This window comes from Coturnix japonica, chromosome 4 (assembly GCF_001577835.2).
Source record: "Coturnix japonica isolate 7356 chromosome 4, Coturnix japonica 2.1, whole genome shotgun sequence".
In the NCBI taxonomy this organism is placed as follows: domain Eukaryota; kingdom Metazoa; phylum Chordata; class Aves; order Galliformes; family Phasianidae; genus Coturnix; species Coturnix japonica.
Genome location: NC_029519.1, coordinates 44,584,178 through 44,598,175, shown reverse-complemented (window position 1 = coordinate 44,598,175; position 13,998 = coordinate 44,584,178). Strand labels below are relative to the sequence as shown.

General features: G+C 41.1%; 1 protein-coding gene across 1 annotated transcript; it reads left to right on the top strand.

Moving 5' to 3' along the window:
- Window positions 1-45: 45 nt before the first annotated feature.
- On the top strand, window positions 46-12,930 carry SDAD1 (SDA1 domain containing 1). Its single transcript, XM_015861482.2, has 22 exons — window positions 46-226; window positions 316-420; window positions 541-639; window positions 750-860; window positions 1,318-1,389; window positions 1,473-1,573; window positions 1,861-1,918; window positions 2,543-2,617; window positions 3,400-3,501; window positions 4,208-4,277; window positions 4,935-5,038; window positions 5,336-5,393; window positions 5,957-6,015; window positions 6,385-6,461; window positions 7,152-7,249; window positions 7,650-7,726; window positions 8,102-8,231; window positions 9,255-9,352; window positions 9,814-10,004; window positions 10,500-10,584; window positions 10,937-11,098; window positions 12,491-12,930. The coding sequence occupies exons 1-22, from the start codon at window positions 137-139 to the stop codon at window positions 12,539-12,541; spliced, it is 2,073 nt and encodes a 690-aa protein (XP_015716968.1). The 5' UTR covers window positions 46-136; the 3' UTR covers window positions 12,542-12,930.
- Window positions 12,931-13,998: the final 1,068 nt, after the last annotated feature.

Below are 13,998 nucleotides of genomic sequence, written 5' to 3'. Positions count from 1 at the left end.
AGCAGGAAGCGCTGTGAAGGAGCTCCGCTATCTGACAAATGTGACCCTCGTCGGGATCCGCCGCGGGGCGGGGCTAAGATGGCGGCACACAGCCGGTAGCTCATGCGTCGGGTGGTGTGTGTGGGGAACCGGCGCGATGTCGGGCCGCCAGGGGAACAAGCTGCCCAGCAACCTGCCTCAGCTGCAGAACCTCATCAAGCGCGACCCCACGTCATACACCGAGGAGGTAAGAGGGTATGGGCGGTAATGGGTGCATGGTAATGGTAATGGGTGGTAATTCCGTCTGAATTAAAGGCCAGCGCTGTGTGTTTGTAGTTCCTGCAGCAGTACCACCACTATCAGTCCCATGTGGAGATCTTCACCTTCCAGCCGGATAAGCCCAACAAGGAGCTGGCGGAGCTGGTGCTGTTCCTGGCGCAGGTAGGACGGGCCTGCCATCGGGCCTATGGGCGCTGTGTTGGTCTATGGTGCGTTTCACGGAGCTCTAAGTTTCATATCTGAGGGTTTCAGTAGAGAGCTGACCGAGCTGTCTTTGCCCAGGTTGCACACTGCTACCCAGAACACATGGCCAACTTCCCCCAGCAGCTGAAGGAGCTGCTCTCGTACCACCACACGGTGCTGGATGCTGACCTTCGAATGGTAAGGCGTCTGGGAGTACTCATCTCCTGTAGGATATGATGTACTGAGGATAAAGCTGGCAGCTGAGGACTGTGGTCAAGTTTGGATTCTAACCTCTGTTTCTCATCCAGACCTTCTGCAAGGCTTTGATGTTGTTAAGAAACAAGAATCTGATCAATGCGACAAGTTTGCTGGAGCTCTTCTTTCAGCTGCTGAGATGTCATGATAAGCTTCTGCGAAAAGTAAGCTGTGGTTACAAATAGTGGTCTCGCCTTCCATTGGGTTTTGACAGGCTTAGTAAAGTAATGCAGCCCTGATGAACGGGTGTTCAGCATTTCTTGCTAATGAAATAATTAAGTTTCAGATAGCTCTGCTCTTTTGGAAACTAGAAGTGCCAAAGGGAATACTTGGTCTGTACATCTTATTAGTCATGAAGCATGCTGCTGTAAGCTGTTTTACTTCTTTTCCTATCTCACTGTAACTTCAAGTATGCTTTTTCAAATAGATAGAAATCAAGCATATATGAAGACTCAAAGTAACTTCTTGTTGCTTTTCCATCTTCAGTAACAATGAGAAAATATTATCAGTGATGAGTCTGGTTTCATTTTAGTACTTGGAGACTGTGGGGAAAATTGTGATGCATCTGCTGTGTTCCTGGTGCGACTTGCTTAAGTTATTTCTTTGCTCTCCCTCTTACAGACACTGTATACTCACATTGTGACAGACATCAAGAACATAAATGCTAAACACAAGAACAATAAAATAAATACAGTAAGTATTGTATCTTTCTGATGCAGTTTGCTACTTTTCATTGAGAAAGATGTTTAATAAATTCTTCCAAACTGTTTTCTTAGACACTGCAGAACTTCATGTATACTATGCTGAGAGACAGCAATCCAACTGCTGCCAAGATCTCTCTGGATGTGATGATTGAACTCTACAGAAGGAATATTTGGTAGGTTTGGCAGCCTTGTCCTGTTTCCCCACTTACTGTGGGGCACTCATCCTGATGTTGCTTATGGCGTGTAGTGCAAGATGTAATGTGGAGAGCCTCAAACTTAATGTATTTATCATCTTTGTTGCTGAAAGGAAAAGACTTGCAGTTTCAACAGGAAGGTTTTTAAGTCCATCAGATTCGATAGAAATTCAGATTGATTTTTAGAAGTTCATGCAACTTAATATTTTGAGAATACATTGGAAATTGCCAGGCTTGAAGTAAAAGAATATTTTCTTTTGTTCAAGGAATGATGCCAAAACAGTAAATGTCATCACAACTGCCTGCTTTTCCAAAGTGACAAAGGTGAGAACTGAAATAACTTGAAACTGTGGATGAGAGAATGAGAAGCTTGTTCTATTGCAAATACATGCTGGTATGGGGAGGATGGGTGTACTTTCCACAGCTACTCAGGAGACACTGTTAGGATATAGCCCGTTCATTAGCACTGTTACGGCTTTTATTTGTTAAATGGGATGGGAACTGCTAACCTGCCTGGGTTTGAGTGGATCTGAGGCTGCCTGTCATCTGCATAGGTTCTGCACTGCCGGATGCTTTAAAACACATTCAGTGCTTTGAGATGTTCTTCCGTAGTACTGAGCACAGTTGATCTGGTATCAGCTGTTCAGGAATTACCAATAACATTGTCATAGAGCAGTTTCAAAGTATAGAAAGGAAATGTGCATCATTGGATTTGCTCCTGTCACTATAGAAGCCCAGCTGCCTGCTGGTCCTTTGTGTGGCTCTGGTTGTTGGGGGTTGGCAGCAGAAATCGACTTTGTATGGAACACTTTGATCTGATTCACTTTCTTTTTGTATCCATGCCTATGAATAATTGGTAGTTTCTTAGTGTAACCTCTGAGAGGGATGTTTGTCTCTAGTAAATACTTTTGTCTATTTGTTGTGCTCTACATCAACTTCATTTTTCAGGTATTAGTTGCTGGTTTGAAGTTCTTCCTTGGGAAGGATGAAGATGAGGAACAAGACAGTGACTCAGACTCTGAGGTGGGTGTTGAAATTAAATATTCTCAGGTCTTCAAATTGTTTAAGAGCAGTCATCCTGCTGGCATTTACTACAGCAATGTGTCCTCTTCTGTTCTGCTGACACTTCAGTCTTGTTTCCTCTAGTTGGCTGTCCACCTCCCCAACATTTGTTGCCAGTTGACCAGGAATGTTAGCAGGATGCTTTTGCTGTTTGCCTATCAACTAAGAGCTTCCTTGTGTTCTCATACTCATTTTTAAGGAATGATTAGGAATGATAAGGAATTCACTTCTAAGAGGACTGACCAGTTGGGTTTTTTTGCTTGTTTGTTTTTCTTTTTTAAACTTATGGGTGAGTAGATGTAGTTATTGAGTTGTGAGAAGAGACATTCACCTGGTGTTTAGGAAGCAGGCTTATTTTTTTTTTCCTATTGGATTCAATTTCACATTTATTTACAAACAAAATTCATTTATCCTGAAAGGCTGATAACTTGATGCAATTTCAATGTAGAACCTCCTAATACTGGAATGTGACTATTTGTATAAGACTGTATAGTAGTCTGTGATTACCTAGCTGTAAGAATTATGGTGCTGATGTGCTGTGATGTGTTCGTGACCTCTCTTGTATTAGTTGGTTTTGTGGAATTGTGATTTTTTTTTTAAAGGCTGTTGTCTCTGTATGATGAAATTTAGGTGGGAGGAGACAATTTTCAAAGGTAGTACATGATCCCAAAAAACATTGATACTACTTTTGCATTTTGTTTGAAGTCTGATTTTTTTACTTGAGTCTTGTTTTCATTGTGAAGGATGATGGCCAGACAGCCAGAGATCTGATGGTGCGGTATGGAACTAGCAAGAAAACCAGCAAGCGCAAGAAGAAACTGGAGAAAGCAATGAAGGTTCTCAAGGTGAGGAGAGTGGTGTCTGACTTGCTGGTGTTTAGCTTAATCTTTTTTCACTGTCATAATAGCTATCTTGTGTCATCTGTTTGAAGCAAAGCTCCTTACGTGTTCTAACACCCATTCTTCAGGCATTTGCCATGTCTTCTTTTCTCAAGGCTAAACAAATCCAGTTCACTCAGCCTTTCTTCATAGGGGAGAAGCTCCAGGCCCTTCACCATCTTCGTGACCCTCTGCTGAACTCTTTCCAAGAGATCCCTGCCTTTTTTTGTACTGGGGAGCCCAGAACTGCTCACAGTATTCCAGATGAGGCCTCACCAGGGCAGAGTAGAGGGGGAGGATCGCCTCCTTTGACATGCTGGATGCACTCTTTTTAATGCACCCCAGTATGCCATTGGGCCTTTTGGCCATGAGGGCACACTGCTGGCTCATGGCCAGCCTGTCATCCACCAGGACACATAGGTCCCTCTCTGCAGAGCTGCTCTCCAGCAGGCCATCCCCCAGCCTGTATTGGTGCATGCAATTATTTCTCCCTAGGTGCAAGGCTCTACACTTGCTTTTGTTAAACCTCATTCGTTTTTTTTACTGCCCAGCTCTCCAGCCTGTCCATTCCTCTTTTAGAAGGGAATAATGAGAAATGGCAGCCTGGTACTGAAGCATCTGCAGCTTTTTTATGGAATGAGAAAATGTTTCATTTACACTTTTTGTCATGCAGAAACACAAGAAGAAAGGCAAGCCAGAGGTGTTCAACTTTTCTGCTATTCACTTGATTCATGATCCCCAGGGTAAGCACATATCACCTTCTGTGTTTTCTAACTTATTTTGTATTCTTTTCTAACTTTGTGTTAATCTCAGACATGGAAGTTTGGGCAAAACTGCAAGGAGTCACTGGGGACAGTGTGGTACTTCTGGCATCTCTTATCCTAGAGTTTCATAGTACTTAAAAGTGCAAGATCTTATTGCAGTTGTCCAAGTGGAACACTTCTAGAAGGGCAGATAAAGAAGATGCAATGTTACATCATTGCTTCAGGTTGCTACAGAGCAAGATGTGCATCCCATTTGAATGTTATAACCTTCTTTTGTTGTACAACTTCACACATTTGCAGTCTGATGTAGTGAGCCTCCAGGGATTTTGTTTTTCAGGTGGTTCCAAATGTATCTTTTTAAAACAAAACAAAAACCCTAGTGTTAAATATTGACTGTTTTTATGATTTTGCAAAACTTCTGCTAGTTTTCTTTTTTTCTAGACCTGTTAAAACTTTAGATTTTCTAGGCATGCAAGGGGAAAAGTAATGTACTGGGAACAGTGCTCTCAGTGCCTGTGGTTTCTTTTGTGCAAGACACTAGAACTTGAAACCAAGCAACAAAGCCTTGGCTGCCCTTCTTAATTTGGTCTCAGCTGAATTGTTCACAGTCTACTATAAATCTATTATTGCTTCTAGATTTTGCAGAGAGACTGCTGAAGCAGCTGGAGAACTGTAAGGAACGATTTGAAGTGAAGATGATGCTCATGGACCTAATATCCAGGCTAATTGGAATACACGAGGTACACAGTCTCTTTGTGTAGTACAATTAACTTGTATTTAGGGACAGCCTGCTCTGGGAGAAAAGACTGTGTTCCTGAAGTCAGGAGAACATGCAGCAGACTGCACTGATTGGAGTCCCTTCCTCATCTGTGTGTTTCATGCTTGTGACTGGAGAATGTGTCATGCAGTTAAAATATGAGGCATTTGAGGAGCAGGCTATGTAGAATCATTAATTTTTACAACATACCAGATTGTGAAAATGATGCTAAGTTATAACAAAAGCAGCTAACCTGTTACAAATTTTATCATCCTTGCAGCTTTTTCTTTTCAACTTCTACCCCTTCATTCAGAGATTCCTGCAGCCCCATCAGAGAGGTAAGCAGCTACTAGTAGATAGCAATCTTGGCCCATCATATCACATATACAGTTAGTTCCTAAAAGTGGTGCTGTGAGTAGGAAGTAAGGGTAGTCCAGAGAGTGATGGATGAAGGAGGCAGATGGCTCTTATTGTCCAGAACAAGGAATGGACTTGATTTTCCTGACTTGAGTGTTTAAGAATCCCCAGCAATGGGGTGAAGTGAATCTGCAGAGTTCCTAGTTCCTTTCAGATCCTCACTAGTTGAGCAAAGCTGTGAGTGTCTTTTGCTGCTTTGTTTTCCTGGCATTTTGGTCTGCAGTGGGAATGCATATTTGGGTGTAGCTGGCTCTTAAAGTCTGCTGCTGGGGTGGAGAGCAGTACGTGTTCCTAATGCTTGGTGGGACAGAAGATATACTTCTACAAGATGTCCCAGATAATTCCAGCCTGAAATAACTTTGAAACTTAAGTTCTCAAGGATCTCGTGGAGGTAGCTGTGTTGGTGAATATTGTTACTGACCACAGTAAGTTCTGTTGATATGCTTTGATGTCTTTTCCCCACTCTTTTTCTCTTTTATCCCAGAAGTGACAAAGATTCTTCTGTTTGCTGCACATGCTTCGCACCAGCTGGTACCACCTGAGGTCAGTAATTCACCTACTTCTGGGTGGGCCAGCATGGGAGTACTGACTGTTGAGTCCTCTCACTGGGGGAGGGAAACAAGGAATCTGGTCAGATTATTCTTCTTGAAAAGCACAAAGGAATGTTTTGCTTCCTTGGGTATTTCTGTAAGTTGTAAGGCGTTGCTTTGCACGAAAGGAGACAATCCCTGTGCTTGAATTCTTCATTTCTGCAGGAGAATTTGTCCAAAAGTTAGTTGCAAGCTATAGTGGCAAGTCCTGAGCTCTGCCGTTCTGTGAAAAGGGCTCTGTTGTCTGTTAATAAGATATAACAATTTTCACGGTTACATTAAATGAATAGTAAATATATTCACTTTTTTCTTTAATTTTCAGATTATCCAATCAGTTTTGATGACCATTGCCAACAACTTTGTCACTGACAAGAATTCTGGGGAGGTCATGACTGTAGGGTGGGTACAAAACCTCATTAAAACTGTAGAACTCTGTGTGGGGAGTAAAAAAATATACATTGTTTGCAGCCTATTGCTGTCATTCATCTCTGCTTTTAAAAACCAACTTGATACTTGAATAAAAACAAGTTAGGACTGTATCTAATCATAAACTTGCAAAATGTCTGCTACAGGCAGAGTAGAATATGAGTAAGTATAGGAAAGAGCTTAACTATGTACCTGTATACAGTATATTTCTTGAATTGTTTTTTTCATCTCAGTGTGGTTTTAGTCCAGCAGTGAGTTTAGTGTACTGACTGTGCATAAAGGTAATTTAGAAGGAAACTCGAATTAGAACACAGGCTTTCTTTATTGCTGTCCTTTGAAAGTCTGTGGTTGACAGCAAAGCCATTTCTTCATTTTCACATTACTTATCCCTGGTGACTGTTCCAAAAGCTTTTTGTGAATGTTTGGACCCAGACTTCACTTGCAGAAACCTGAGGCCTAAGGGCAGACAAAATAGATGCAGAATGCAAATGAAATATGTTAAGTTTTTGTGGCAGAATGTGTCCTATGGATGTTCCTCTTTATTTTAGTTCATGTTCTATTATAAGAGGCATCAAGTTTGAGGTAACTCAGTCAGTTACCGGGACAATGAGAGTTTCTGCTAACTGTGCTATTCAGGAAAATATTTCCCTTTTGAATTTTTAGAATCAATGCAATAAAGGAAATCACTGCAAGATGTCCATTAGCCATGACTGAAGATCTGCTTCGTGACCTCGTTCACTACAAAAATCATAAAAATAAAAGTGAGTGTATTGCATGGATAGGACTTCTGTATCCTTATATCTTTTTCGCTGTATCATCTGGTCATCAGTTGTTATAGCTTTCATAACAGTTCTGTAAGTGGTATTTCTTTAATGTGGACTGAAAGGTATCACTTCCAATATGCCTGTTGCGTTTCTGTGCGTATGCATAGACAAAAACAGTCATGGGTAGTTAAGGCATAGGAAATAATCGACAGAAGTAGAGAAGATTGGCTACTAGCTAGTGAATATTTGGCTCTAAGAGCACTGGTGAAATCAGTACGGAGTTGTAACTCAAGAAATTGCATGAGTGGGCTGTAAATAACGATTATGGAAATGAACTTTCTGTTTGCTTTGGATTCTGCTATTTTGTACTTAATGCTGACCCTTTTTTTCTGGATAGATGTGGTGATGTCTGCGAGAACTCTGATACACCTTTTCCGTTCCCTGAATCCTGAGATGCTGCAGAAGAAATTCCGGGTAAGGGTGGTTTTCTGTGTAGTTCAATCACAGCACGCATAAGCTCACGTGTTCAAAAATGATGATGATAGAGTCTCATAGTGTCTTGCAAACATGTTGGGACTGTGTATTTCTCTCTCCATGACTGTTCTCTTGCTGGATTTTGACATGCTTTCCTCTTGTTTCAAGGCTGCCTTAGTACAAATTTATCAAACTCATTGACAGAAGTGATATAGAAACCTGTCTTTCTAGAATTAGTTCAACTTTACAGTAGTTGAAGATACTTATTGTTGTTTCATCATGCAGAATTTTTGTATAATCCACCCTATATATTTTTGATAGATTTGTAGGAATTAAAATAGGAGCCTGCTTAGCATGTATTTTGTTTACCTATAGGGTAAACCTACTGAGGCCTCGGTGGAAGCCAGGATTCATGAATATGGAGAACTGGATGCCAAGGACTATATTCCAGGGGCAGAAGTACTGGAGGTTGAGAATCAAGAAGAAAAAGGAGGAAACCAAGAAGGTAGACCTTTCTTCTTTATTACTTCAATTTTGTGCATCATCACCACTAGGGTTTTATTTGGACTTAAAACTTGGTGTTCATGTGTTTGATTTGCTGCTCTCATGAGCTGCATGGTTTGCATATGTGTGTTTGTCTTGTGTGAAGCACTGGTACTTGTCCTTGAGTTAAATGCAGTTTATCCAGAAAGATCTAGTGGTCAACTGCATTTCTTCATACTGTGTGCATTGAGATGGAAGAGGGAACAGTGTGACACAATTAACATTTGCAAAGTGCTGCATTTCTTCAGAGTCTCTCCAAAACGCAGCTCATTGTTTTGAGAGCCTTTAGCATAATATGCGAGTTACACTTTACTAAGCATAGGTTACAATACAGCTTGCTGCAGTGCTAAATTCTTGCATACTCCTTAGGTATCTTCTATGGCTAGCTTTGTTTTGAGTGAATAAGATCACCATTGTTGCATGCTTATTGTATGTTCGTAACAAAATATGTCAAGGAGATTGCAGCTCACAATAATTACAAGATAGAACAGGTGCTTTACAAAGTTTGTTCTAGAAGCGTGTGTTCAAATATCTTACACTGCTGTATGTGGATATCACTAACATGTCCATAGCTGCAGGTGTGCCAAGAGGTCAGAGAAGTAGAAAGGCATCTCGGCTTCAAAATCAGCTTTAAATCAGTCACTTTCAGAGTTGTGCAATGTGAGGCTTTGACATTGCAAGCCAGGTGTAATTTGGTTGCTGAGCTTGTGAGTGGGGAAGTGTTGGAGCTACTGGTCTGTTCAGCTGCGGATTTACTTCAGGATGACCAGATGTGTGAAGTACCTTCAGTCTTTGTAGTGTGTGGTTCTGATGTTGGGATGCTGAGATCCTGCAGATCACCTGTTTGGTGAGCGTGTTCCTGGGCATGTTGTTAGCAGATAGAGAAGGGTGATGAGAGTTTGGTATCCACTCTAAAATTGTCTGAAACTCAAACAGTCAAACCAAGTTTGTACTAGCAGCTCTGTGCATTTCTTCCCTTGAGCAGATGGATGGGAAAGTGCTAGTATGAGTGAGGAGGATGACAGTGAAGATGGGGAGTGGATTGATGTGCACCACTCTTCGGATGAGGAGCAGCAAGAAGTGGTGAGTTCCAAATGCCTTCCACCCTAAATAGAAATGGGACTTGCTAATAGCAGTCCAGATTCTGTTGCTCTATACTTTCACGTGACTGCCTTTAACTAACTGCATAGGGTAATTTGACCAGAATCAGTGAGGTGAGGTATACTAGGTATACTTGTGCACCTGTGCAGAAGTGTGTATTGTCAGGATGAAGGGAGAAAGTTGGGGAATTCTGTTCTATTGCAAAGCTATAATGTTTGCATGGTGAGTGCTTTTATCTGCTCTGAACTATTAAAACATTGAGCTATTCCTTTCTTCTAACAACCACACAGGATATGAAACTTCTAAGAGTCCTGACAACTGTTTGGATCATTTCCAAGCAGTGTTATTCATATGTAGATATTTGGGAGGCAAAGGTCATTGACTATGGCATAGAATTTGCTTGCAAAGGTCAGGATGATGATGCTTTGTTCTTATTTCAAAAGGCAGAGAAGGTCAAAAGCATGCCCATAGAGGAACGGAAAGCCAAAGCTGCGGCAGTCAGTACAAGCAGGCTGCTAACTCAGGAAGACTTCCACAGAATACGTCTTGCCCAGCTCTCCAAGGAAATCAGTTCTGCACCGGGCAAAGCTATAAAGAGGAAAAATATTGAAATAGATGATGAAGAGGAGCGCAGGTAGGATATGAAATGCTGACAAGTGCTTTCTTTCACCCACAGGCTGGTGATGTAACTCCTGATTGCCAGCAGATGTAGAACTTGGTCATTCACAGCTGGTGACAGGTGGCAAACAGCCACACAGCTTCAAGCGGATCCTGGCCTAGGGGATTTACTTATACCTGTTAGAAAAAGCAAGAGGCATTGAGAGAAGCTGTGGGACTCATTTTCTTGTTCAGACCAATGGGCATGTTATTGTTGTAGTTGCAACGTCGTATCTCCAGATTCTTAAGTGTTGTTGTTCAAGCTGGTCTTGAAAAAGTGTTTTATAGGGGTTGTCCCACAAATGAGGTTTAGCTTGAGAGAAAGAACAGGAACTGCTTTTGTGAGTGAGTATAGCAGGAAAATGGCATAAGAGGTGAGAGAGAGAGAGAAAAGTCAGGTGAGCATTTTTGTTCTTCTGGTCAGAGGATGCTTTTGTATGATAATCTTTTGTTGGATTTTTTGTATACGTAGAGGAGAGCTGCTTTCACTCAGAGATATCGAACATCTCCATAAGAAGCCAAAGTCAGACAAGGAGACAAGACTGGCAACTGCAATGGTGAGGAACTTGGCTATTTCATATCCTCTTTTAGGCTTCTTAAAGGGTTGTGGGCTTTATCTGGTCTGAAATAAGGAACTGGAGTACAGATGCACAGCTGCCATCTGTGTTACGATTAATTTTCTTTTTCTAATGTTGCATCTTGGTTGTAACAGATAAACAGTCTCTTGCTGGTGGAATATAGACACCTCCAGTTTTCACTGTTACTTAATACAGCCAGTGTGGAGGAATGCATGTCATACACTCAGTCATATCGAATCCAGATTTATAATTGCTACCCTAGGACCTAGCAGTGGATGTTAAGTGTAGAGAAAAACAAATGACTATTGTTATATTGTGCTGCCTGTTGTAGGCTGGAAGAACCGATAGAAAAGAATTTGTGAAAAAGAAAAAAAGATTGAATCCCTTCGCCAGCTCAACCAATAAAGAAAAGCAAAAGCAGAAGAACTTTATGATGATGAGATACAGCCATAATGTCCGGACCAAAAATAAGCGTTCTTTCAGGGAAAAACAGGTAATATTAAGTATATGCATAAAAAGCAGGTATTCATGTGCTTAAAACAGGCTCCATTGTAGTGTAGTGCCTTAATCTTTATTTTTTTTTGAGATTACAATGACTCTTAAACTTGACTTGCTGTTTCTAAAAGAGCCATCTGGAATGGTTTCAGTACTTGTTCCTGATTTAATGTTTTGAGTTTCAATGCAACAGCTGAACAGTGAAAGGAAGGGTTCTTTGATACTTTAGACTACGTCACCAGTTGACCGTGATTTGTATGCCCCAGTTAAAAGAGGGTTGAAGTGATGTAGTTTTAATATACTGTGTTCTACCGCCCTCCTTAGTGGTAGAATAAGATGGAACGTTCTTTTTGTCTAGAGTTAAATCTTCTTACCCACTAAAACATCTAATGTACCACTTCAGAGCAATTTTGTTGTTCATGCAGTTTTTCTTCCCACCCTTGAAAAGCAGCTTCATAATCTTTCCAAAAATGTCCCACTTACCTTTCAGCTGGACCAAGATTTCTTCTGGTCCCTTTGTGCTGAATTAATCGGTGGAACAAGTTTGTTACTCTGTCCTTTTCCTAAATTATACAGTATGTTAAATGACATACTGATGCATTGATGAAAGGCTTGTTTCTTTTAAGCCAGACTCCTGAAATATAAAGTTGAACTGCACAGCCACAGCATTTCTGCCACTGTGTGTGTTTGCACTTGACAGTTGTTGCTCCCAGTTTTAGCTGAGAAATTATTGGTGGTTCTCCCAGGTTGAACACATGATTTTTCCTTAGCAATACACATTATTGAAAATGGCTTAGTGAAACTTATACAGAAACATCTGCTTAATTCTAAGCACAACCCAAAGTTCTTAACTTTACAGCTGAAAATATTGTTATACTCTTATTTCTTTCCAGCTCCTTGCATCAAATTCATGTTGTCTACCTTAGAGATGAAACAATGGCTTTTAAGCTTGAGTATAAAATAGTCATAAAACTGCAGTAAGAAAGAGCTGAGTGAGACTAACTTGTCTATGATCCGTTGGTTCCTCAGTGCTGTTACAGTTATTGTGTTATTGCACCTCAGTCAGCTGGTTTGAAGATAATTCAGGTTCATAAGTCATCTTACAGGTCCACCTCACCTGTAATATATTAAAGCCGCTTTAGATGATGCAAGTTGTTAGCTGTACCTTTCTCTTAGGAAATCTGGTTTATTTATCAAATACTCTACACGTGGCTTTAATTGATCTGTAACTTTCTGATCTTATCTACAAATTCTGATCTTATCTACAAATGCCTGTGCCCATGGGTGGGTGTATTGAGGAGGATTGTTGGTGTAATAGTTTGCTTACTTAATAGTTATAGGTGTGAGAGTTTGAAATACCTGAATATTTCTCTCTTGTTTCCTATTCCAGCTGGCTCTCAGAGATGCGCTCCTGAAAAGGAAAAGGCAGCTGCTGAAATAAAACAGTAAAGGAAAGAAGTAGTTCTCACCCTGCAAGAAACAACTCTAGAAATACTTGTTTTCTCCTCTCCCAAGGAAGCAGAGGGGGAAAAAAGAAAAGAAAAAGGAACTGAATTGTGCTGTGGATTCATTTTGATTCCTCTCTACTCTGTTCAGAATTAGAAATTGAACGCTGCCAAGTTGGATATTGCATCCATAGGACACTGAAGAGGCCTTAATCCTCGTAGGATTTTTGATTTTTAATTGCCTTTCCTACGAAGCTCTATCTTTTTGAGTATAATTTATTTACAGCTGTTCTGTGTAAGTATGAATTCAAACATACAATTTTATTATTAAAAAAAATCTTTTAATTGATTAAATAAATGAAGAGGTAATTGGAAGGAGAAAGAATATTACAGCTCACCCCTTGAAGTGTGTGTGTGCGTACAATGTGTATGCCTGACTTATGAGAGTGATTTCATAGTAAGCCAGTGGTCGTTTTCATTACCCATTTGCTTATAATAAAACCAAACTGAGGGGAAGAACGGCTTCACTATGATGTATGAGGGGAAAAAAAGGAATGAAGTCAGTATAGAAGAAGGAGGCTTTCACATTCCTGTATAAACAGAGGTATCGCACAGAGGCAAGATAAAGTATCTTATTTTCCTTTATCAGTGCATTATGTAGTGGGAATTGTGCCTGGTTGATTCTTTTTTAATAACATTGATCAGTGGGTTCTTTACCGTGACACAAAGGTTGAACTCCCGCTTCAGCCTTAGCTTTGGCTGGAAATGCTACTGACCATGCTGCTGTCACCCAGCTGCTTCCATGATAACTGAGTTACTTACACTACCCTTTTGTGAAGCTCTGCTTCCCCCTTAGGGGAGGTGAAGTGTCATGCACAGTATAATAGGGAAGCAGTTTGTGGGGTGATTTTGTTGGTTTTTTTTCCTTTTTAGGAAGCCAGACTGTTTCTCCCATACCAGAATTCACTTGGCAGAGGTTCTTATGTTAAACCCCCAGTTGTATCAGTTGGAATCCTTATGGGTTGTGATGGTGGTTATGTTTTTATTCTCCTTGTCCCACCTTGCTTACTGGAGCATGGAAGCTAACAGCCTTCAGGCTGCTGGCAGAGACGTGAAGGAGCTTACTGCAGTTGGTGGCTGGAGACCACAGCTGGGGAGAACGCTGAGTGAAGCGCAGTTGTAGGAAACCCCCTTTCCCTCTTCTCCCTGTTCAGCGAACAGCTGGGTGCATTTTCCCTAATCTGTGGGCGCTGATTTTGAAGTAGTTTGTTTTTGAAGCTGGAAGAAGTGTTTCTTCCCTGCAGGCGTTGTATTCAGCCCCTGGGTGCCTAGTTTCTCAAGAGTCTCCCCCATTTAAACATGACAGCACCTCAGAGATATGAAACAGACGTTTTGCATCCTTCCTCTGCCACCTTTTTGCACGCAGCCGTGCCTTCCTTCCTCCCTTCATTGC